Source organism: Mesoplodon densirostris, chromosome 1 (genome assembly GCF_025265405.1).
Source record: "Mesoplodon densirostris isolate mMesDen1 chromosome 1, mMesDen1 primary haplotype, whole genome shotgun sequence".
In the NCBI taxonomy this organism is placed as follows: domain Eukaryota; kingdom Metazoa; phylum Chordata; class Mammalia; order Artiodactyla; family Ziphiidae; genus Mesoplodon; species Mesoplodon densirostris.
The window spans coordinates 180,216,219-180,230,709 of NC_082661.1; the positions used below are offsets into that span (position 1 = coordinate 180,216,219).

At 46.6% G+C, this 14,491-nt stretch overlaps 2 protein-coding genes across 4 annotated transcripts in view; one reads left to right on the forward strand and one right to left on the reverse strand.

Annotated features, from left to right (window-relative positions):
• Positions 1–803, reverse strand: part of STOX1 (storkhead box 1) — a 51,855-nt gene extending 51,052 nt beyond the window's left edge. For all 3 annotated transcript variants that reach the window (XM_060092285.1, XM_060092302.1, XM_060092293.1), the window contains exon 1: positions 494–803. In XM_060092285.1, the coding sequence (XP_059948268.1) occupies positions 494–803 (310 nt within the window). The remainder of the gene's footprint in view (positions 1–493) is intronic.
• A 7,216-nt stretch (positions 804–8,019) lies between these two features.
• On the forward strand, positions 8,020–8,669 carry LOC132488804 (small ubiquitin-related modifier 2-like). Its single transcript, XM_060097467.1, is given in 3 exon segments — positions 8,020–8,071; positions 8,191–8,331; positions 8,334–8,669. Coding segments are annotated over 3 exon segments (351 nt in total). The 3' UTR covers positions 8,492–8,669.
• The last annotated feature ends 5,822 nt before the right edge of the window (positions 8,670–14,491 follow it).

Sequence of the window (14,491 nt, forward strand, 5' to 3'; positions counted from 1 at the left end):
AGCCAAAAGTTAATTAATTAATTATTTTAAAAAGCCAGTTCACAATCGGTAGAATCTGGCCAGCCCCTGGTGCACCCTTCCTAAGCACCCCCATGGAGCCGAGACAGAGGCCCCTGTCTCCTGACCGCAACTCTGTCTCCCCGGGCCCAAAACCTCTCTCCCTAGAGCATCACTTTTGCAAGTAGAAAGTTCCTTCGACCAGGACCCTGTGCACTCCACTGGCTGAAAGAGTTGAGGAATGGAGTCACACTGGAGTCGGCTCAGGGCAGCGCCCAGGCATATCTTAAGAGGCCGAAGCTCCTGTGTGCCAGCAAGAGGGAATGTCTTAGGAGTACGGCCCTCCTCCAGCCACTCAGTCTGTCCTCCCAACCCCTCGGCCCCCACCGCCACCTCCCGCTCCCCAGCGTTGAGCCTCGGGCGCACGCAACCCGGTGGCCGGGGCTCGGTCCCGCAGCTCGCGCGGAGCGCCCTCCCCTCTGGGCCCCACACTCACCCACCGCCCGGATGCGGAAGCCGCGCGGCGGGCGCAGCGCCCGACGGCACCAGGCGTCGCGCAGCACCTGCAGGCTGGCCGGAGGCGCGTGAACCAGCAGCACCCCGCGCCGCAACCAGCCCTGGAAGGCCAGCCGCGAGGCGGCGCGCGCCAGCCGCGAGTTCCAGAAGCAGCGTGTGTTGGCGCGGCAGAAGGCGCGAAACACCGCACGCCCGCCCGGCTCCTCCGCGCCCCCCGCCGCCTCCTGCGCCTCCAGCCTGCAGAGCACGAGCGCCAAGGAGCCCGGCGCCAGTTGCACGGGCCGGGCCATGCTGCCTCGGCGGCCAGGGCCCGCAGCCTAACGCATCGCCGGGCTCGGCAACCGCGCTGCACCGGCGGCTGCGGCCGACGGGAGGGATCAGCTTACTGTGCTCGGCGCCGGCTGCCGGGAGAACGGGACTCCAGGGGGCGGGGCCGATGTACGCGCCAGGCCGGGGGTGGGGCGGGACTTGCAGGCTGGGACGGCCACCGCTCTCCCTCCGCAGGAGCCCAATAGTGGTCTCCAGGCGCTAAGTTCCCAGGTCATTCTCCACACCCCAGCCAGGTCTCTGCCCACCCAGTCCCCGAACTCCCACCCCGGGCGACTCCCTTCACTTCTCTGCTCCCCGGCAGTCCGGAGCTCCTCTTCCCCCGCTGGGCGCTCACTGGGGCTTTTCCAAGCCTTAGGGTAGCCCCGCAGTCCCCGGGGAGCCGAGCCGCCTCCAACTGCGGCGCGAACGGTACGGCCAAGGTTCCTCAGAGCCGGGAGGACCAGGATGGCCGCCGTCGCCCTGGCTTTGGGATCGCCCCCAGGGAGAGAGGCCACGAGGGGCAGACTCGCTCGGGTCGGGAGCAGGAGACCCAGATTTGAGTCTCCGTCTGCTAATCAGTTTGCATAAGTTTCTTTCCCTCTCTGGCCTCAGTTTACTTTCTTGTAAAATGAGGAGTTGGGACTCAATTCTAAGGACCTTTTTCATGACCTTCTGAGGTTCTGGGGTCTGGTCTCGCTCCTGGGTTATCCAACAGAGTTAAAGTGTAAGGGACGGAAAGTGATCCAGAGGTGCCAGCCCCAATGGCTGGCAAGGCGCAGTGGTGAGATCCCTGGGATTCAGGCCTGGGTTGGGATGGGGATTCCGAAAAGAATCCCCAGGAGTGAAGGGAGAGGGACTTGTGATCTGTCACAGCAGACTCTAGCCAGCACCTCGGAGCATGAGGTACAATTCAGAAGCTGAGGGACAGAAAGGCTGGAACCCTTATTGTTGCACTGGGTGAGGGCTTCTCCGGAAAAGAAGAGGAAGGACATTTTTAGTACAATCAGTGCTATAAGAGGGAGTAGAGGGACTTGATGAGACTTGGGGGTCGTTCCAGATCCCCACTCCCTCAGCTGATCAATCATCAATAACAACTACAATAATTCGAGATAATCTGCTCTCTGCCCCTGGCGAGTCACTTTTCACGGTAAATGATAGGTGATGTTAATAACCATTGCTAACATTTATTGAACACTGTATGCTGGGGGCCTTAATTTCACAACTCTGTGTTACCTTCTATTAGTATCTCTATCTTTTTTTTTTTTTTTTTTTAACGGATGAGGTAACCGAAGATAGGTTGGATTAAGAAGTATTTCCCAGTCACACAGTAAGAAATGGAGTCAGACAACCGCCAAATCAGGGTTCCCTATGACAAATAAGTCTGACACAATTTTCAGTTCAAATAAGCATGCAAACCCAAGAAACCATCTCACATCTGAAGTCTGACTCTGAGATGGATGGATGGGTAAATACAGCAGAGAGCCCAAATGAACTAAATGTCTATGTCTGTATAGCCTACACAGGGAGGGCCAAGCTCCCCGTCTCCGTCATGATAAAGATGACTTTCCTGTGTTCCCCAGCCTGGGGAATTATGACTTTTATCTCTGTATCTCTAGCATCTACTACAGTGTCTTTTCCATAATAATGATAATGATAATTCCCATTTACTCTCAGCTTGCTCTGTGCCTAGAACTGTACTAAGTTTTACATGTGTGATCTAATTTTATCTTCAAAATTAACCCTCTGAAAGGGGTAATATTGAGGCCCATCTTCCACAAAAAAAACAAAAGACAGTTTAGGCAGCTTGCCCATGAGGACAAAGCTGCTGGTGGTGAAGCAGAGATCCCAGTGTCTCCTTCCCCACACAGCTGGCTAGAGGGGGAAGCAGGAGACCATCACCCTGACTCATTGGACCTGTGGTCTGCTGTGAAAAGTTGTCCTGAGCTTGAGTCTCTGTCCCAAGAATTTGAACTGGAAATAAACAGAGACAATCAGGCCCTTACTAGCAAGGCCTGTAGCTGCAAGGCTACTGGCAGGTAGACACAGCTAAGAGGTTTCATGGCCTGAAATTATGAGGTAGAGCTGCCTTTTTTTTTTTTTTTTTTTTTTTGCAGTACGCGGGCCTCTCACTGTTGTGGTCTCTCCTGTTGCGGAGCACAAGCTCCGGACGCGCAGGCTCAGTGGCCATGGCTCACGGGCCTAGCCGCTCCGCGGCATGTGGGACCTTCCCGGACCGGGGCATGAACCCGAGTACCCTGCATCGGCAGGCAGACTCTCAATCACTGCACCACCAGGGAAGCCCTAGAGCTGCCTTAAACTGTGGAAACTTTTGTTCAGATGTGTGAAATTTGTCCTATCATTTTATTTAAGCTAGTTCAATTAACAAAAGAAGGGAGAAAGAATGTGATGGGGAAACTTTTAAACTACAGTCAACTACATAGTCACTTGCTTTCCCAAAGGATCAGCTACCACCCAAATATTTCCAAACTCCTACAAAATGGAACATGTCTTAAAAGTTAAGAGGAAAACTGTAAGCCTCCAACCTGAATGGCCTGTATTACATGGCAAAACTAGAGAAACTGGGACTTCTCAAGGGCCTCCCATCTTTGGGGTCTCTGCAGACCAGACACAAACATTTTAGAAGACAGATTTGTTATCATTCTCCACTTAAAGAGGCACAGAATAGTCAAACTAAAAACTAGAAAGTCTCAAGATGGAAGGATTTCCCCCCCCCAGTGGACTCTATGCCTGAGAAAGGACAAAGTAATTCTAACATTATATACAAATCCAAATGGCATGCTATGCAGTCATTAAGGATAAGACAAAACTTTATATGCTGAGACAAGACAATATCCCATATATATACTTTAATTTAAAAAGAAAATTAGGGCTTCCCTGGTGGCGCAGTGGTTGAGAGTCCGCCTGCCGATGCAGGAGACACGGGTTCGTGCCCCGGTCCGGGAAGATCCCACATGCCGTGGAGCGGCTGGGCCCGTGAGCCATGGCCTCTGAGCCTGTGCTCCGCAATGGGAGAGGCCACAACAGTGAGAGGCCCGCATACCGCAAAAAAAAAAAAAAAAAAAAAGAAAGAAAACTAAATAGGTCTAGTATGATTTTTAAGAAAAGAAAGAAACTAAGAAAGAGGAAGAAAGAAAAAAGAAAGAAAGAGAGAAAGAAAGAAGGAAAGAAAGAAAGAGAAAGAAAGAAGGAAAGAAAGAAAGAAAAAGGGCACATATTTTCATGTGTGGCTGGAAGATCTCTGGAAGGGTACATAAGAAGCTGGTGATAAGAGTGGTTACCTCCAGAGAAAGAAACAGGGGACAGGGTAAAAGGGAGGCTTATTTTCCACTATGTTTACCATGTGCAAATACTTGTTCAAAAAATGCTCTCAAAAACGTATATCAGAGGGCCCTGGTGGCGCAGTGGTTGAGAGTCCGCCTGCCGATGCAGGGGACACGGGTTCGTGTCCCGGTCCGGGAAGATACCACATGCCAGGGAGTGGCTGGGCCTGTGAGCCATGGCCACAGAGCCTGCGCGTCTGGAGCCTGTGCTCCGCAATGGGAGAGGCCACAAAAGTGAGAGGCCTGCATACTACAAAAAAAAAAAAAAAAAAAAAAAAAGGGAAGGACATTTAATGCCACTTCCTTTTTCTTTCTTTCTTTTTTTCTTTAAAATCAGCAGCAGCATACTTTATTTTTATTTTTATTTTGGCCGTGCCTCATGACATGCAGGATCTTAGTTCCCTGACCAGGGATCAATCCCGTGCCACCTGCAATGGGAGCACGGAATCTTAACCACTGGACCACCAGGGAAGTCACAATGCCATTTCTTTTTAAAGAAAATAAATTACCTTCTTTATTCTAGCTGCTTAACTTAGACAAGACTCTGGACCACAGTAGCTTAATCTGTAAAGTGGGAGTAAAAATACTTGGCTGACCTGAAGGATTTCTTAGGGTCCCTTCCAGCTTCATGATTCTACAGCTCCACCTTCACTCCCAACAGTAGGAACCCTAATGCAGTTTCAGTAATCATTGAGCCCAGTGAGGTCCTAAGAGATGCAAAATCAGAGCCTGAGAGCCAGATATCCACAAAGCTAATTCTGATTTGCCTTTAAACATTTCACTTCTTTATCTTCTCAATGGTAAGGGGCCAAAAAAGAAAATAAACATTGAAGAAAAAAAGTCCTTAGCTTGGAACACTAAGAGCCTAAGAATACCAGAAACGGTTCTGATGAACCTAGGGGCAGGACAGGAATAAATACGCAGATGTAGAGAGAATTGACTTGAGGACACGGGGAGGGGGAAGGGTAAGCTGGGACGAAGTGAGAGAGTGGCATGGACATATATACACTACCAGATGTAAAATAGATAGCTAGTACGAAGCAGCTGCATAGCACAGGGAGATCAGCTCGGTGCTTTGTGACCACCTAGAGGGGTGCGATAGGGAGGATGGGAGGGAGACGCAAGAGGAAGGAGATATGGGGATATATGTATACGTATATCTGATTCACTTTGTTATACAGCAGAAACTAGCACAACATTGTAAAGCAATTACACTCCAATAAAGATGTAAAAAAAAAAAAAAGAAACCCCATGATTCTGATGTGAGAAGTGATAAAAAAATTATTCTGTACAGCAGAAACTAACACATTGCAAACCTGCTGTACTCCAATAAAAATTTTTAAAAAATAATTCTGACACTTGTTAAAATGGTAAGGATGATTTTGTTCAAGACTATTGCAAAGTCTAGACAGCAAAGATAGCTGTAGAGCAAAGACAGCATAGAAGCTGGGGATTTTTGCCAAGAAACAGAGTGAGGAAGTCAGTGGATAGAAAATTACTGATAGGAGACATCAAGGATAGGGGGATTCTTGCTAAACTGACCTAAGAGAGTCCTTGCTAAAGTCACCTCAAGGATTTATACATCAAGGGTGGGGGGATGCAGAACTTGATCAGTTATCAAGGGTTAAGGATATGCACTAAACTGATTTAGCAATATTCTGGGGCAGGGCAAGCAGAAGATAGGATGAGGCCCAATGTGGAGGCCTAGTCAAAAAGAGGGTTCAGAAAATAAACAACAAAAACCTACTGTATAGGACAGGGAACTTATTCAATGTCTTGTAATAACATATAATGGAAAAGAATATATATATATAACTGAATCACTATGCTGTACACCTGAAACTAACACAGTATCATCAATCAACTATACCTCAATAAAAATAAATGAATAAATAAATAAAAATAATACAAATAAATAAAATTTTAAAAAGAGGTCTCGTAAGAAGCTGACTATATAGCTTGGTCAAGGAGCCAGTACAAACTTCCCATCACTCTGCCCCTCCCTACTTCGTTAAAGGAATTAATATCCATAAAGAATTTAAAACACCCCTTAGGGCTTCCCTGGTGGCACAGTGGTTAAGAATCCGCCTGCCGGTGTCGGGGACATGGGTTTGAGCTCTGGTCCGGGAAGATCCCACATGTCGCGGAACAACTAAGCCCGTGCGCCACAACTACTGACCCTGCGCTCTAGAGCCCACAAGCCACAACTACTGAGCCCATGAGCCACAACTACTGAGCCCGTGTGCCACAACTACTGAAGGCCGTGTGTCTAGAGCCCGTGCTCCACAACAAGAGAAGCCACCGCAATGAGAAGCCCGTGCACCACAACAAAGACCCAATGAGGCCAAAAATAAAATAAATAAATAAAATTTTAAATAAATAAATAAATAATATAAAATAAAATACCCCATAATCCCATTTTTGTTTGGGGAGAAGAAAACTGGAATAATTATGATTACGTTAACAAAAGTTATTTCTAGATAGTGGGATTACAAGCAATTTTTATTTCTTTCTTTGAGCTTTTCTATACTTTCCAAATATTCTACAATTAAAAAGTGGCCCCGGCTTCCCTGGTGGCGCAGTGGTTGAGAGTCCGCCTGCCGAATCAGGGGACGCGGGTTCGTGCCCCGGTCCGGGAAGATCCCACATGCCGCGGAGCGGCTGGGCCCGTGAGCCATGGCCGCTGAGCCTGCGCGTCCGGAGCCTGTGCTCTGCAACGGGAGAGGCCGCAACAGTGAGAGGGCCACGTACCACAAAAAAAAAGTGGCCCCAATAATTTTTGAGTTAAAGGAAGTAAAGGCAGCTGGCTCTTCTGCACTGGGGCCATCAAAGCCAGTAAGTTTTCTAACCAAAATGAGCAGACTCCATCACTCCACCTCCCCATTAAACTCAGGGTCAGAGGGCAGGTCTGAGAGCTGGAAAATATTACTTCTGGAAAGAAAGCTGGAGCAGCAGCCTGTCAAGAAGGCATGCAACTAAGTGCCCTGCAGCCAGAGCAAGTCAGCAAAATTCCTACTATTTAAAACATGGAAGGAGAGATTAAGTCTTTCCCTGACACCAACAAATAAAGTATGGAGGCCTGAGATAAGATGCCAAATCCAGTTTCAGGTTTTGTTACAGCAGAGGGTATAAAGCTGGGCCTTATATCTCACTATTTACATGCAAATCTGATCAAAAATGAGTTGGCCCTACTCCAGGTGCCCAGATCTCGAAAGAACTCTGTTTCCAGTGAGGCCTGTGACTTCTAGGTACAAGTCTCTCTTCTCTGTTTTATTATGGGGGGAGGGGGAAAAAGATGCTAAGGCATCTCCTTCACACACTGAAATCATCATGGATTGTGAAACAAAGTGTTGCTTTCCCCCTTCTGACAGTCTACCTGTTACCAGTTGTTTAAGCTTCTCAAAGGCAGGGATCCAGGATTACCTTTTATTCATCTATGTGTCCTCTAGAATGCCACCACAGTGCTGCTCAAAAGCAAGGACATGGTTCCCTGAATAAGATGATAAAGAACAAAAGTGTGGGACAGGAGGACTAGATGTTCAAGTCGGTACCAACCAACCCTGGTTTAGGCCTAAACAGATGCAGTTCCCTCGACATTCTACAGAGGATCTGAATAAAACATAAGGCTTTGTAGAAGTACCTACAGTACAAGAACAAATACCAAGCCTGCTGAATTCCAGGGACTGCCCTGGGTAATAAAGAGGAAGATACAAAGATAAAGGATACACTTCCATTATTTCAAGTAGTTTACAATCTAATGTTTTTCAAAACCTTAGAGCCTTCATGACAAGAAAAACAAAGCGGAGAAGGAGAGAATATAACTTAAGAGAGACTAAGAGACATGCCAACCGACGCAATGCAAAGTGTGGGCCTTCTCTGGGTCACTGAACGCTTTGAACAAACGGAACGTAAAACAACATATGAGAGGCACCCTCCGCCTTCTCCACCGCTGCCGCCTCCCTCTTCTGCTGCTCCAGGTGGTGCTTGCGTGCTCCTTCGGTGCGGATCTAGTTCCTCTTCTGTGAAGCGGCACCTGAGGGGACTGCAGAGGAAAAGCCCAAGGGAGGAGTCAAGACTGAGAACAACGATCATATTAATTTGAAGGTGGCGGGGCAGGACGGTTCTGTGGTGCAGTTTAAGATTAAGAGGCATACACCACTTAGTAAACTAAGAAAGCTTATCGTGAATGACAGGGTTTGTCAATGAGGCAGATCAGATTCCAATTTGATGGACAGCCAATCAATGAAACAGACACACCTGCACAGTTGGAAATGGAGGATGAAGATACAATTGATGTGTTCCAGCAGCAGACAGGGGGTGTCTACTAAAAAGGAAACCTGCTAGTTTACTCCAGAATTCTGTTCCTCCAGCCCAAGAAGACATTTTCAATTAGAAAACCGCAATTTGGTTCCACCACACCCTGACTACTACAGTATAGTTTCTCTATTCTTTCGTATTCCCGTTCCCCATTCCTTTATTGTACATAAAGTAACTGGTGTATGTGCACAAGCATAACGCATTTTTAAAATTTGTTTAACTAAATGGCCAATGGTATGTTTTGATCGACATCAAATGGAGATGGGCTGGGGAAAAATACTGGTTCTGTGAAAATACCCCCTTTTCTCCATTAGTGGCATCCTCATCAGCTCTTATCTTTATATTCCAGTAAGTTATTTTGCTCTCACTGTTTAACAAAAAAAGAACAACATAAAAATTCTTGCATACTTTGTTCGATTGGAGAATTTTAATATTTTTCATTTAGCATTGTAAAACAAAGGACAATCTTATAACTTCTTTGTACGTAGCTGTTACATGTAGGGCAATCCGTCTTTAAGTAGGGATAAATTACTCTAAAAGAAATGAATCTTGGTTTTCCTTTCAAGTCAAGCACCTTGTTGTTTAAATAAACTTCTTGTTAAAAATGAAAAGAGGGGGCTTCCCTGGTGGCGCAGTGGTTGAGAGTCCGCCTGCCGATGCAGGGGACACGGGTTCGTGCCCCAATCCGGGAAGATCCCACATGCCGCGAAGCGGCTAGACCCGTGAGCCATGGCCGCTAAGCCTGCGCGTCGGGAGCCTGCGCGTCCGGAGCGAGGCCACAACAGTGAGAGGCCCGCGTATCGCAAAAAAAAAAAAAGAGAGAGGGCTTCCCTGGTGGCGCAGTGGTTGAGAGTACGCCTGCCGATGCAGGGGACGCGGGTTCGTGCCCCGGTCCGGGAAGATCCCACATGCCACGGAGCGGCTGGGCCCGTGAGCCATGGCCGCTGAGCCTGCGCGTCCGGAGCCTGTGCTCCGCAACGGGAGAGGCCACAACAGTGAGAGGCCCACGTACCACAAAAAAGAAAAGAAAAGAAAAAACCAATTTATGAGAAATGCAAACATTGACTGGATATCTGATATAAAGAACAAAAGGAAAAATGAAGGGTTACATGAAACGTTATCTATGAAGAAATAAATATGCTATTAAAATACCTTCACTTTTGGGCCTCCCTGGTGGCGCAGTGGTTAAGAGTCCGCCTGCCGATGCAGGGGATACGGGTTCGTGCCCCGGTCTGGGAGGATCCCATATGCCGCGGAGCGGCTGGGCCCGTGAGCCATGGCCGCTGGGCCTGCGCATCCGGAGCCTGTGCTCCGCAACGGGAGAGGCCACAACAGTGAGAGGCCCGCATACCGCAAAAAGAAAAAAAAAAAAAAAAAATACCTTCACTTTTAAATATATATATCAATGTTTTGAATGAGTTGTTTGGTGATTTTCTTTTCTGCTCTTCAGTAAAAATGATTACTAACCCTCAGTCATCACCTCGAACAATAAGGTACACCTAGGTAGCAGAGTGCTTATAAAATATACTTGCCAATAAGACACAAAAGCATTAACATTTTAAAATAACATCTTTGAAGGAGAAAAATGTTTTCCAATAATCTCTGGCACTGTGTTTTCTTCACTCACCAAAAACAAAAACAAACCAAGAAAAAAACAACAGGAAAGAAGAAGAATAGCACTGGAGAAATAGAACGAAGTGGTATGAAGGAGCCTTTGAATGGAGTTAGGAGGTTACAGTTTTTTTTTTTAACATCTTTATTGGAGTATAATTGCTTTACAGTGATGTGTTAGTTTCTGCTTTATAACAAAGTGAATCATCTATGAGGCTACAAATTTTGATCTCGCTATCAGAGTTGTGACATTGTTCCTCACAGTAGGACAAAGATTCACACTGAGGATATTAAGATTTGTTTCCTTTAAGTAAACTAATTTCTAGTTCGCATACATAACATTGCTTGGGTTGACTTCTGCTCCTATAATGGAATCAGGAAATTTAAAATTATGGCTAAAAGGAACTTTGTTTCATCTGTTCTGTCAAACATACTTCATGAAGAAACTGAGGGCCAAAGAAGTTAAAGTGCCCTGGGTCCATAGCTAGTTAGTGTTTGAGCCAGGAGTGAAAGTGAGGGAGAGTGAGGGAAAGTCCCTCTAACACTCAGTCTAGAGCAGAGATGGGCAAACTAAGGATGGTGGGCCAAAGCCGGCCCACTGCTTGTTTTAGTATGGCCTGCAAGCTAAGAATGGTGTTTACATTTTTAAAGTTGGAGAAAAAATATCAAAAGAAAAATAATATTTCTTGATATGTGAAGATCATATGAAATTCAAATTTCAGTGTCCATTAAGTTTTTTAAAATTAATTTTTATTGGAGTATAGTTGATTTACAATGTTGTGCTGTCCATTAAGTTTTACTGGAACACTGGCACACTCTTTCATGTATGCGTTCTCTATGGCTGCTCTTGTCAGCAGAGTTGAGTGGTTGCAACAGAGACTGTACGGTCTGCAAAGCCTAAAACATTTCCTCTCTGGCCCTTTACAGAAAAAGTTTGAAGAATCCTGGTCCAGGGCCCTATTCGTGTCAAGATTGCTTTACAGAACAGGGCCAGACATATAGAAAGTATCCTTAATGCACAAGTTGTAGGCCTTCCGGGCCTCCTGGTTCAACCCAGTTGCTTTGTGTGTTGGATGCTGCTGGAAGAAGGGAGAACTGGTAGCTGACCCGCGTGTCCTCCAGCCAGCATGCTGAGCTGAGGTGGGGTATTTCGTTTCTGTTCTCACTGCCCATTTAATCATGAGCCTCTCAGCTAACCCTGTCAACAGGGAGGCCAATTAGTGCCAATTTCTATGTGAAAGGCATTTCCTTAAGGCAGAACTGAGATCACCACCTCATTTCACATAAACAATTCAAGGTCACAAGGTTAACCTGGTTAGGTTCAAACCAGGGCTTAAAAAGTGAAAGGCAGCCCTCTTACCAATCCCTAGAGCTTTCTGGACGCCTTAGGAAAAAGTGTCAAAGCATTCACCTCATTTACCACAAGGGGACATAACACTTCAGGGGTAAACAGCAACAGGTGTTGCAAACTTAATATCCCTCCACAAGATTACTCTCAGATTTCCCACAGATGTTTATGGCAAAACTTTATTAGAGCCATGTGTAGTAATCAGCTTCCTTGGAATTCAATTCAAGAGTACTAGGCCCTCTACTTCAGAGTTCTGAATTTTTTAGGAAATCAAAGACCCACCTCCAAGGGCCCGTGAGTTCTCAAAATGCATTTCTTACAAGTGAAAATATTTTGATAGGCAACTTTGTTTTGTACTAGATAGCCTAAAATTTTACTGTAAATAAATTTTTATGTGCATATGGCAATATTTTAATAAGATGAGTAGAGCTTACTTCTTAAACCCTTTGGTGGATCTCTCATAAAACATAGATTAAACTTTTGTTGGGCTTCCCTGGTGGCGCAGTGGTTGGGAGTCCGCCTGCCGATGCAGGGGACGCAGGTTCGTGCCCTGGTCCGGGAGGATCCCACGTGCCGCGGAGCGGCTGGGCCTGTGGGCCATGGCTGCTAAGCCTGCGCGTCCGGAGCCTGTGCTCCGCAACGGAAGAGGCCACAACAGTGACAGGCCCGCGTACAGCAAAAGAAACCCAACTTTTGTTCCTGGAGAGTGCATAGTTTGTTATTCTAAATAATTCATAATTTTTAAAAATTGATGTGCTAGTCACATAATATAAATTTCTTATTCTAAATAAATCAAATTGTTTATTCTAAAATGAACAATTCAAGGACTTCCCTGGCAGCAAGGTGGTTAAGAATCCGCCTGCAAATGCAGGGGACGCGGGTTCAATCCTTGGTCCGGGAAGATCACACATGCCGCAGAGCAACTAAGCCCGTGTGCCACAACTACTGAGCCTGCGCTCTAGAGCCCACGTGCCACAACTACTGAAGCCCACGTGCCTAGAGCCTGTGCTCCGCAACAAGAGAAGCCACCCCAATGAGAAGTCCACACACCGCAACAGAGACCCAACGCACCCAAAAATAAATAAATAAAATAACATGAACAATTCAGTGGCAGTCAGTACATTCACAATGTCATGGATTCTTTTTTATGTCAATGCAGCCTTTTATATTTGTATTATTCATAATATTTATAATAGTATTATATATTAATATTTATATTTTGACTGTTAAGAGGGCATATACACCCATACTGTCCATGTTCCTCAAATGAATTTGAAGTCAAGAATTGTTTTTTAAACCAATAAACTGTCCCTCTTGGATATTCAAATTGCCAAATGGTGATGAGAGGTAAATCACACTAGTGGACAACAGGAAAAGAAAATTCTTTTAAACCAATTACGACTACTCAGAAAGGAGATCTACTAGGTTTTCTAGATTGTAGACATTTCTTTGGGGACATTAATATCTCCCAATCTTCCCCCAAACCACACACTTTTTTTTTAGACTGCCTCTCGGGACTTCCCTGGCAGTCCAGTGGTTAAGACCCTGTGCAAGGGCTTCCCTGGTGGCGCAGTGGTTGAGAGTCCGCCTGCCGATCCAGGGGACACGGGTTCGTGCCCCGGTCCCGGAGGATCCCGCGTGCCGCGGAGCGGCTGGGCCCGTGAGCCGTGGCCGCTGAGCCTGCGCGTCCGGAGCCTGTGCTCCGCAACAGAAGAGGCCAGAGCAGTGAGAGGCCCCAGCAGTGAGAGGCCCGCGTACCGCAAAAAAAAAAAAAAAAAAAAAAAAAAAAGACCTGTGCTTCCAATGCAGGGGGGCGCGGGTGCAATCCCTGGTCAGGGAACTAAGATCCTGCATGTCGTGCTCATGGCCAAAAAATAAAGATTAGAATGCCTCTATTATTTCCGAAAAATGATACATCATTATTATTTCATTATTAAAAATTTAAAGTACCAAAAGAAAAAAATTCACTTGAAATTCTACCACCCAGAAATTATCTTTAACAAGGTGAACACCTTTCTAGGTAAATATAGAAAGAAAGAAAGAAATTTAGAAAAATGGAATCATACTCTATATCACATTTTAAATTAGAAATATTAGTTTTGGGGCTTCCCTGGTGGTGCAGTGGTTAAGAATCCGCCTGCCAATGCAGGGGACATGGGTTCAAGCCCTGGTCTGGGAGGATCCCACATGCCATGGAGCAACTGAGCCCATGCACCACAGCTACTGAGTGTGTTCTCTAGAGCCCACGAGCCACAACTACTGAGCCTGTGTGCTGCAACTACTGAAGCCTGCGCACCTAGAGCCTGTGCTCTGCAACAAGAGAAGCCACCGCAATGAGAAGTCCACGCACCGCAATGAAAAGTAGCCCCTGCTCACCGCAACTAGAGAAAGACTGTGCGCAGCAAAAAAGACCCAATGCAGTCCCAAATAAATTAATTTATAAAAATAAAATAAAATAAAATAAAATAAAAACAAGCCTCAGGGAACTTCCCTGGTGGTGCAGAGGTTAAGAATCCGCCTGCCAATACAGCAGACACCGGTTCGATCCTTGGTCCGGGAAGATCCCACATGCCGCAGAGCAACTAAGCCTGTGAGCCACAACTACTGAGCCCGTGCACCGCAACTACTGAAGCCCCACACCTAGAGCCCATGCTCTGCAACAGGAGAAGCCACCGCAGCGAGAAGCCTGCGCACCACAAAGAGGAGTAGCCCCCACTTGCCACAACTAGAAAAGCCCACGCACAGCAACAAAGACCCAATGCAGCTCCCCCCAAAAAAAGAACTGCTGGGTTTAAAAAAATAAATAAAAAACAAGCTGCAGACTTATACATGAATGAAGGTTGTCCCCAAATATATATATATATATTTTCTTTTTTTGCGGTACGCGAGCCTCTCACTGTTGTGGCCTCTCCCGTTGCGGAGCACAGGCTCCAGATGCGCAGGCTCAGCAGCCATGGCTCACGGGCCCAGCCGCTCCGTGGCATGCGGGATCTTCCTGGACCAGGGCACGAACCCGTGTCCCCTGCATCGGCAGGCGGACTCTCAACCACTG